The sequence below is a fragment of the Atractosteus spatula genome, chromosome 6, assembly GCF_055471065.1.
Source record: "Atractosteus spatula isolate fAtrSpa1 chromosome 6, fAtrSpa1.hap1, whole genome shotgun sequence".
Lineage (NCBI taxonomy): Eukaryota > Metazoa > Chordata > Actinopteri > Semionotiformes > Lepisosteidae > Atractosteus > Atractosteus spatula.
In genome coordinates, this window is record NC_142711.1 from 41,266,564 (window position 1) to 41,277,276 (window position 10,713).

A 10,713-nucleotide genomic window follows, 5' to 3' on the forward strand; every position below is an offset into this window, starting at 1 on the left:
AAAAGTGTACTGTTTTGGAATTTGTTAACTCCATATGTGAAGCAGACTATGCCTGAAAGGCTTTCCTAAAAAAATAATCCCCTAAACTAAGAACATTCTCCCCAAATATTTAGCATATTGATTGTTTCGTTTGTGCTTTACCCTCTCTGTGTGATGAACACCCCACTCATTTCAGCAGGCCCAAAGGACTTTCTTGTTTATTCTGTTTTTCCCAAACATGATTTTAAACCCGAGGTTGAATGTACATTTTTTAATTTGGTTTTCACTTAAAACATTAGAAACAATTCCATTAAAATTTCAACTGTCATATTAGTTGCCAAAATCCCAAAATAGTACTTCTTGATGGCTCTCAGTTGCACAGGCATTGGTTTTCCTGAAAAAGTATTGACATTTGAAATTTGTGATAGATTAAACTTTTGAACTGGGCCTGTATGGAGGGATATTCTGCTCTTTGCACTAGCTTTTTTACTTTTAGAGTAAATCACATAGAGTCATCACAAAACATAATTGATAAATATAAATAAGTATAAAGTCTGCTAATTTACATTGTTTTCCAGTTTGACACAAAGGTCTTTGCACTAGCTCTAATAAAGAAAGTGGAAGAACTTGTAATTGCTGATAGACTTGACACTCTTCCTAATATATATAGTATACTTACAAGTATCCTATTGTATATGTACAGTCTTGTGTATTTCCATATGGCCATCCAGCTGAAGATTACCTTTTGCTGTATTACACAAGTAGTATACTGTACCATGCTTAATTAAGCCCCCTAAAATGTATCGTCCTGTGTAGAGGAAGAGGCTGAAGTCATGCTCTGCTTTCTTTGTGCTCTAGGTATGTATTGTTGTGTTTATTTAACAACAGAAAAGATCAAATGCTGAAACATCTTGCTGAAAAGATTAACAAAGATGGTTATTGTCATGTTAGTAATTGATCTGTATTGAGTATTTAATTTGAACAAAGAAGGTTGTTGTTTCTTGTTATTTTTAATTTCCCCTGGGTAATTTCCCCACTACCCATCAGATATGAATTTTATCTGCTGCATGTTGAATGCATCCTTTGTGCAGTAACATACCAAACTCTGTGTAAAATATAAACACTTCTTAATTAACAAGTATACTAACACCTTCATCCTGATTCATGGTCACAATAAGGCAAATGCGTTAATAGGATTTATGCTGAGTAGCTGTATAAATAGAAAGATCCTTGGTAAAGAATAGCACTGCACGGACTTGAATGCTTTTGCTGTTTTGGCGAAGGCTGAAGTTTTACAGTCTTGTAAGTAAGAAGTTGATACATTTGTTTTTAATTAAAGATGTGCCAGTGTATATTTCAGTAATGTAAATAGAAAGTTAAATACTTTTAGTGGAATTAAAATTGACTACTTATATCTGTTTAGTTATTATATTAGTTATTATTATAAGTAGATGTAAATGATAAGGAACATCTGACAGTGAGTCAATTAGTTCTGACTGGTAAATATTGTATGCTGGATCAAAACCTATAACAATTCATACTGGTTACTCATGTAAGGCTTACCTCTAGTTGTTGTGATCAAAATTTAGAATACTCCAATCAATATGAATTTGTTTTCAAATAACTAGTTTGGTTTCCTCTCATTCCAAAGTAAGGTGTATTCATTACAATCAAAGCTGTTATCGCAGTAGAATGTGTATCCAAAATGTCTAAGGTTTTCTTTTTTGTTATGTATTATCTAAATTATGAAATACGTTGATAAAGCATTTTTAAAATCAAATATATGTTTTTGTAGTGAATGTTGCAACATTGTGAATTAATAAAGGAAGTCTGAATTGTACAAAGATGTAAATCAGTATTGAATTGCTGCTAGAAATGCACTTGTGACAAGAGTTTATTTTTCACAGCTTATAAAATGTCAAGTGAACAATTTCTATTAGAATACAAACTTTATACAGTTAGGAAACACCCAAGTGATATACGTATTGTATACTGTATGTAGTTCAAGTAGGTAGCTGCGTCAGCATGCGTAGGCTGCAAAGGAAGAGGTAATGGGTTTATTCCATGCTGAAAAGAAAAGAAAGTAAACAACGTTTCGGCTGTGGAGCTGAAACATCGGATTTACCGATTACCTGTTCCTATGTATTAAAAATTATGTGTATAATACATTTTGGAAGGCATTGGACTGACTTTTTAGAAATTGTAGGTTTTTGTTTCACCTCTTGAGAATTAAAAAATATATATATTGATATTTAAATATATGTAATTCTATTATCATCAGTGTATATGTATACATGTATTAATGAATAAACAAAAAAAGCTTGGGGCTTTAGATTTTCTGGGGGTCTAGTGTGTAAAGTGTACTTATGAATTCTTACATTTCCTTATCGGTCCAAATTGTGATACTTCATATACAAATAAGCCTCTGTCTGGTAACTTTAGCAGTTGTATTGATGTATTTGTTCCTTATAATATGTTAAGACCCTCCAGTAAGTTGTTATTGTTTTGCTATCAAGGTTGCAGTTCTGATAAATATATACTCAAAGGTGTAGCCAACATCTTCATTTACTGACAAAGAGGTCATTGTTCTGAGGTTAAGAAATGCATGGGACATTTAAGAACAATCAAAAGAATAAGAGATGCATTTTACAGCTTGACCAAAGTTGATGTTGGTGACTAGTTTAAGGCTGGTTTTGATCCTTAAATCGCATCACTTACCCACTTCCTTTTAGGAAAATACAATCTTCTTTTTGTCACACTTTTCTGATTTTATAAATAAACTCCAGAATAAACAGAGTAAAAAGTAGTCAAATAGTACAAATTGGTACAGGGATGCTAAAGCTATTTCCTTTAATAAAAAAATCAATTAGAATAAGATTAAAATAAGCATAATACAAGAAAATTTCAGACAGATACAAGATACATTTCAGTAGTATTCTAACATTTAGGTCAGTTTTGATCGTGACCAAACATACTATAATCTTCTTTTTGCCAGGGTGAAGTAATGCTTTAGAATACAGCAGTTAACAAAAACTCTATGTAATATTAAAAGATGGTGAAAGCAACATATATAAATGTTACTAATGTAGTTCAAAGCAATTATAAATTATGTTCCAGGAAAGCAAATATGAGAATACTCAAAAGGCAAACTCTTACATGAATTTAATCCATTACAATCAGAGACAAAATGTTCTAGTCATTCGACAACAAAGCTGGGGCTTTGACGTTCAAACACGTCATCTCTAGAGTGCATACAGTGTATAGCATTTACTTATACAACAGTATTACATCCACAGCCGAAATGTTGTTTTCTTTCTTCTCTTTTCAGCATGGAATAAACTTATTACTTGTTCCTTTACAGTATTACATTATACTTATTACAACTATATCAATACTACATGGATAGTGTTTAATAACTACATTACTGGTGTTTATAAATCTCATTAATCTTTTCTTAATGCATCCATTTTCTAACCACTTCTTCCAATTCGGGAAGTCAGAGGTTATCCTGGCAAGCAACAGGTGCAAGGCAGGGTACTGTACATCTTAGACAGGATGCCAATCCATTGCAGGGCGGACAGAAACAAACACACGTTCTTATCAGTGGGCCAGTTTTCCCATAAGTCAGATAACCTAACAGTATTTTTTCTGACTGTGGGTGGCAATTGGAGTACCCAGAAGAAACCCAGGTAAAGATGGAGAGAACATATTTCACATATACAGTATAGCACCCCAGTTTCAGAATTGAACCAAGGGCCCATGTCCTGTGAGGCAGAAATGCTACCCACTATGCCTACCTCTTTTTTAAATAGATTATTAAGGGCTATAGATGTAACATATTATAAATTATAACTCATTTTCCAGCATATAAACCACCAGAGGCATTTTGGGAAAAAACAGGAGACAAAGAAAGGCAAATATAGGTATATAGTATATCTATCCAAAGTCAAACATTTTTACAATAATTGCCTGTCTGTGTACAGTAGCATAATATTGAATCAGTTAATAAATAAAAGTCACATATTCTAAAATATTGTTTCTAAACCCATAGTTGAATACGATAACACAGTACTCTATAACGTTTTGGAAAATGGTGGTGGGGTTAAATCAGGTACCCCACCTGTCAGGACATACCGAACAAAGTCAAATGGTTTCTTTTAACCTATGATTGTTGGCAAGCTGTGGAATAAACAGATTAATTAAAAACAAATATTTCTTTACATAAAACTACATGCTACTAAATATACTAAACACAAAAATCTCATGATAAACAAAATTAATTTCAGCATGTAAAATAAACAAAGCAGATATGTTTGTACAATAATATAGTGTCCAAAGGGTTACTGTATCTGTCTCTGAACATGATGCATCAAAACATCAAATTTAGTTGCCAGATTCAGGGAAACATTTTCAAAACTATACAGTATAAAAAAGTTACTTTTGTAAATGCATTCAAAGTCACGTTGGTGCCAAGGGTCTAGTACCAGATTTACTTTCTTTTACTTTCATTTACTTTCTTTTAACATTTATAAAGTATTGCTTTATATCTCTCAGCAATGTTAAGTGATCAAACAGCCTTCTACCCCTGTGCATCTTGATGCAATTACTGGAGTAAAGAGGTCATTTAATATCACTGCCTATTGGCAGCGTTCAGTGGTGCAGACAACATGAAATGAAAAACTAAGCAAGAAGTTAGGATTTTAAATATGCTTATTGTAAATGACATAAACTTTAATGTATCCTCTTGAGAGATAAATATAATTAAGCAATATCCCCAACAGTATTTATGTGTATCATTCTAACTACATGCTGAGTGTTGAAAAAAACTGTGTTAAAACAACTGTGAGCAAATAACAACTGACAGCCTCTCTTTTTTATTTCAGTATTCCACATCTTAAATTTTATCAAGTTTCAATTGGCTTAGCTGAGATCACTGAAAATGAGGTGGCTGCTGGTCTTGGTGATGTGTTCGACATTACTTGGAGTTCTTCAGAGCATCCCCAGGACAAATCAGGAAGGCCTGTCCAAGGACACTCTTAAAAGTGAGTTAAAAAGATTTATTTATTATAAAGCTAGTTAGTGGCTCTCACCTCACAGGTGGTGAAAGAAGGTCTGCATTATAGAATGCTTACATTTATAGAACCAGTTGTGTTCTCAACTGTCTAAACATGATCTTTCACAGGAATGTGGTAAAGTGCAAGCAATGGAAAATGATAGCGTTCCTTTTTATAATTCAGAGCTGTCGAAAGACGGGCAGAAATATGTGGATGAGGAGATGAAGAAGGCTCTGTTTGGGGTGAAGCAGATGAAGGACATCATGGAGATGAATGAGGAGAAGCACGAGCACCTGATGTCCTCACTGAAGCACAGCAGTGAGAAGAAAAAGGTCTGATGCCGATACCACCAAGAGGAAAACACAAATGCAGGACATGGCATGATTTTTCAGTCAGATCAGTCTTCCCTTCCCAACAAATTGCCACACATCACTTTACAGAAAGATGTATAACACAGGTATATGAGACCACTGGGCATGCAGGAGGGAGAAAAACACACAAAAATAGAAAATCTGTTTTCCAAGGCCTTCTCCTTCAGGCAATGAGTCCTGGAAGTTTACAAAAAAGGCAGGTTCCAGATTATGGTTTAATTCTTGAGTACTTCATGTGGGTTTGACACAGATGTATTTTAAAAATATAAATATACAATTTTATGCAGTTCAATTACTTCAAAATGCTCAGTACCAATGGGGGAAAATGAATGCTTATAAAGGGATCTTCTTCTTTCTTCCTCTAGGGGGCAGTGCAGCTTGCCAAGGAGGTAGAGCAGCAGCTGGGGGTGGCAGAGCAGCACTGCCAGGCCTCCTTAAAGTCTGCCTGGGAGGAGTGCAGGCCCTGCCTGGAACACACCTGCACCTCTTTCTACACTTCCAGGTGTCGCAGGGGCTTCTCCACATTCACAGCCAAGGTACACTGGCTACTGAGAAACACACAACATCTCTGCATGTGTAGGTGTTCGGGTGGGGGACTGTGCCAGTGTGCAAATAAACAAGTAGAGCTTCTTGTTAGACGTTAGGTCTAAATAAAAAGAAAGACAGTAAAATACTCTGCATTTTAGCCATGGAGCCTTTGTTACTTACAGCATGAGCCCTGCTGACACACCTGAAGAGGGTTCCAAAGGAATCACTTTGTGGATATTTAATGTACTGTATCTGTTAAATTCATTAATAGCAACAGTTCATATACATTACACTAACAGATTTATCCAAGATACCTTACATTCAAAATAGAATTACAGACCTCTTTGTGTCTATGCAATGTACAAGTATAAAGATATATACTTGAGTGCTTCATCTACATTTAAGTATAAGAACAAAATAATCAGTACAAAATAGAGGAGGCCATTTGGCCAATCTAGACTGTTTGATATTTAAGTATAATTTTTAAGGAACTTGTTTTTTAATCCAAAACATAATATTCATTATCGTCATGTTATGACAGCTGACAGCTCTTTATTATTTTTTTGAAATTAAACATTGTATTTGTTTTATTGGATATGATACAATTGTAATTTTATTAGGGATAAAATACCCAAAGATGTAAATTTTCAAGTTCCCAAGCAGCCTACACATGCTGACGCAGCTACGCACCTATTAAAACACAATGAGGATCAGTTACTAATGTTTTCTACTGCTGTCAGAAGTGGTTACGAGATTTTATTCCATCCACAGGTTGAAGAATTCTTCAGTAAAATGTCATCCCAGTTTAGCTCTCATGACAACCAGGATCTTCTTTTCAAGCAGAGCCCAGAAACATTTGACACCGAAGTGGCCCAGATTGAGAATTCTTTTCACCAGCTGCTCTCAGAAGTAAACTCTCTTTATGAGAAAAGTGTGATGCTGGTCACCAAGATGCAAAAGCAGTTTGACCAAGCCCTCCAGGCTGCCTTCACCTCTGACCTGAGATCAAAAGAACTTGAGGAAAAACCCCTATCTCCCTCTCAGCAGACCCCTGACTCTGGATTCTTTGAAGGACTAGGCCTGGAAGATGTTCTTGAATCCTTCTTTGATTTTGGGAGGAATGTTTTTGAAGAGTTCAGCTCTGTCATAACTCAGGCCTTTGGTGATCTTCAGGAATCAGTTACTGAAGAAACAAACAAAGAGAAAGGTAATTAGGCTTTATTTTCTTCGATAAGAACTAGAATTACCAATTATTTTCCCCCTCCACTACTGTATCTGCCTATTTCAAATAGAAAATTACTGTACAGTTGCAGATGCATGTATTGTACTTTTATGTTCCACGAGGTAGTGAATATGATACATTTTTTGCTACTTTTTTCTCTAACTTATAGTATGTGTAAGGGATAGCTACAGGCAATTTATTGCACACTCATTTATTCAAGTGTATTGTAGCCAGATTAATTACTTTAAAACACAATGTGCCAATAATCATATTAGGAACTGGATTATACAACTTCACTCACTGCAACAACCCCAGAACCAGCTCATGAAAGACGATCCTTTGAAATGTGGTGAATGTGGTGGGTCATGCCATCCACTTAATTTCAGCACTGTGAACCTGGAACAGAATCAGCAGGACTTTAGAGCCAATAGAAGTTCAGTCAAGCCCTCACTGACAACAGCACAAACCTACAGGCACCCATCCAGTGACAGGGATCACTATGGCCAACCCAACTCTGTGTCAGAGTTAAATGTTATTTCTGTGCTAATGACATACAAAAAGGGTACAGAAAATGGCCTGTATTTGATTTTTCTTGTTGTGGATGCCCTACAGAAGGAGAGTTGTCCCTGCAGGTACTGCCATCACAGAGCAGACAGCTGTGCCGAGACCTGCGCAGACAGAGCTCTGAGTGTTGGCAGTTTCAGAGCAGGTGCCAGTCATGCCAGAAGGCCTCACAAGGTATGGGAGAACAATTATAATAAGAGATACACACAGTTACACTCCAGTCCAGACCAATGACTTGTTTCCAGTTTGCCATTCACACTCAGGTTCAGACTAACTGAGGTCCACACAATTTGATTCTGTAAACTTCCACCCATTTTATTAAGATCTAACTTAAGTAAAAAATAACTTAACTTAATACAGCACTGTATTTTAGCCATCATTTTTAGCAATCTTTTTAATTCTAAAACAATTACATTTGGCACATAAAAATCTTGTAGAAGACAGACTTACATTCTGAGAAAACAGACACTTGTTGAGTATCAAGGAAAGGGGTTAAGGAAAAAAGTCTGATTCAGCTGAGGTGGATTCAGGTGGAAATTGACTGGCTGTGTCATTTATCCTGTGAGGATCAACTTCTGTATCAGTTTTACACATTAAGACCTGTTTTTCATTTGGATTGCAGTTGCAAGTCCTTTGCTTTCATATACCTGATGGCTCTGTAGTAGTGTATAAGTAGAAATAAAATGAAAGCAAAGGACTTGTAACTTAAAGGGTTTGGGATAGAAAAATAGAAGATTGTCATAACTAAAAACCCATCACCAAACACTGACAAGTGAGATGGGCAGATGGATGCTGGATCAAGGTCCTGTTTTAATTCAGGCTTTAGTTACTTAATAATAATGGGATATCTTTGAATGTTTTTATTGTGCAATATTTTTAAGGGATAAAGAGACTATGCTATATATGTGCAGTATAGATATACTGTAGGTCTTACTTCAGTTTTGATGAGGAAGATCTCTTTTAATTTAAAATGGCATGGTCATAGTTTTTTTTCTCTCTACTATACCAGTAAAGAGCCTCAGATTTCATGTTTTCCCTGAACAGAGTGCCCCAGTGTGACAGAGTTGCACTCGGAGCTGAATGAAATCTCCTACCTGGTTAATGTGTCCAGCCAGCAGTATGAGGAAGTCCTTCAGATCCTGCAGCACCACACAGAGGACACTGTGGGCTGGTTGACAAACATGGCTGCCTACTTCGGCTGGGTGGCCGAATTGGCAAACAGCACTGTGGAACCTGAGAGCGTTTTCACCATCACCACGGTAACAATGAACTAAATGTCGGTGAAATATGGGGAAGAAGGACTAGCTAGTAACCCACATAATTTAGACTGAAATGAAGACTGAAGTAACAAATTGTTCAAAATTGATTTAATAAATCCTGAGCAGAACAGACATAAATTAATATATAGTACAGATTTTGGAAGGTGAAGGCAGAAGACATTTTAGTAAATTTTTTTTAAAAAATGTGAAATCTAGAATTTTAGATATACCAATTATTTTTTTTATTATAGACATTCAAATATGTAGTTGCGTCAGCATGCAGAGGCTGCAAAGGAACAGGTAAAGGTTTATTCTGTGCTGAAGAAAGGAATGGAAAGAAGCACACTGTTTAGGCTGTGGAGCTTTCTTCAGGTGTAAGAGAGAGAAAAAGTAGCAAATAAATAAGGCATAGGAGAACAAAAGACAGATATGTGATTCCCAATTGTGTCTTTACATGCCAAGGTCCTTTTCAGGCTTCCATTTAATAAAAAAGTAACATAATTTGAGAACAAACAATAAAGAAGTCTTAGTTCCCATTCCATATAAATAGGTTTCCACTAGGTGGCATCACAGTACTATAAATATATTTTAGGGTCACCAAATTCTGCTATTGTATTCTGCTATTTTAGTAGGAGTAACCTTTGCATATCTCTGTCTCTGGTGTCTATTCACAGGTGGTGCCACATCCCCAGGATGGAGAGAGTAACTTTGATTCAGACACAACTGTGGAAGTCAACATTCTCAACTCGCCTACATTTACCCTAAGTGTTCCCGGAGATCTGGAAATACAGGACCCTGACTTTGTCAAATATATTGCACAGGAGGCACTGGGGATGTACAAACAGCTGGCTAGGTATGCTTAGTCACACAGTACCCTTCCAAAATGTTTATCAAGGAGCTGTGCTTAATCACATGCAGGAGCTCCAGTCTGAACTAATATCCCTTTACCAGCACAAATCTGACTGGTCATGAAAATGATCAACCAAGTTGAGGCTAGCCAAATTTATAGAAACACAGTAGTGGAGTGAGTGCTCACCATAGGGTCTTTTTAGCCTTGAGACAGTACAGTAAGTCACACCAAGTGCACCCAATGGACATGGTTTATCAAGATCTTCACATGAAGTTCCTAGAACTACAATGATAGTCATAAAACATATACCATATTAACAAGTTTATGTTACTTTTTCATAATGAGATATCATTAAAAAGGATTAAATGTTGCTTTTTCTGCTTTCTTGTCTGTTTGCAGGCAGGATGCTGCTTGAAGAGACCTCTATGGGAATATCTTCATCCTTCTTTAGAATATAGAAATAACTAACCTACTTGTGTATTTTCTCAATATTATCATGGTAAAGTCACTGTATTGTTCTAAGCTGATAATATCATGATAATTGGAGAGTGTGAAAAAATGGAGAAGATATATACAAGAAATGTGTTTAATTATAAATTATTAAATACATGTTGTTTTGTCATGATGTGATAATAATATGTATATAATTTAAATATGTATTGTTGTTTTTCCTAAAATAAATTTTCTCCTGTACAAAAATCAGTGCACGTCTTGTTATGAGTGGCTAGAAATTATCACTCTTTTTCAAGGATACTGCAGTTCAAAACGGTTCTTTCTTATTTTGTTAACACGTGATATATACTGTATAACGCCAAAAGTTCACGCGAGGGAAAAATGACATTCCTGAAAGCTATGCAACGAGATTTATTTTTCGGTTAACGTGAGG

At 35.7% G+C, this 10,713-nt stretch overlaps 1 protein-coding gene across 1 annotated transcript; it reads left to right on the forward strand.

Annotated features, from left to right (window-relative positions):
• Positions 1 to 1,234: 1,234 nt before the first annotated feature.
• Positions 1,235 to 10,397, forward strand: clul1 (clusterin like 1). Its single transcript, XM_088919378.1, has 9 exons — positions 1,235 to 1,281; positions 4,863 to 5,021; positions 5,217 to 5,365; positions 5,770 to 5,940; positions 6,704 to 7,139; positions 7,767 to 7,892; positions 8,763 to 8,977; positions 9,652 to 9,830; positions 10,227 to 10,397. The coding sequence occupies exons 2-9, from the start codon at positions 4,919 to 4,921 to the stop codon at positions 10,240 to 10,242; spliced, it is 1,395 nt and encodes a 464-aa protein (XP_088775504.1). The 5' UTR covers positions 1,235 to 1,281; positions 4,863 to 4,918; the 3' UTR covers positions 10,243 to 10,397.
• The last annotated feature ends 316 nt before the right edge of the window (positions 10,398 to 10,713 follow it).

What these genes read in the sequence shown, in the direction of transcription:
- clul1 (XM_088919378.1), top strand. Translation starts at nt 4,919, where the DNA reads ATGAGGTGGCTGCTGGTCTTGGTGATGTGTTCGACATTACTTGGAGTT. An exon ending in TCTCCACATTCACAGCCAAG is followed by an intron (nt 5,941 to 6,703) that starts GTACACTGGCTA and finishes TTCCATCCACAG; the next exon opens with GTTGAAGAATTCTTCAGTAA. An exon ending in ATGCCAGAAGGCCTCACAAG is followed by an intron (nt 7,893 to 8,762) that starts GTATGGGAGAAC and finishes TTCCCTGAACAG; the next exon opens with AGTGCCCCAGTGTGACAGAG.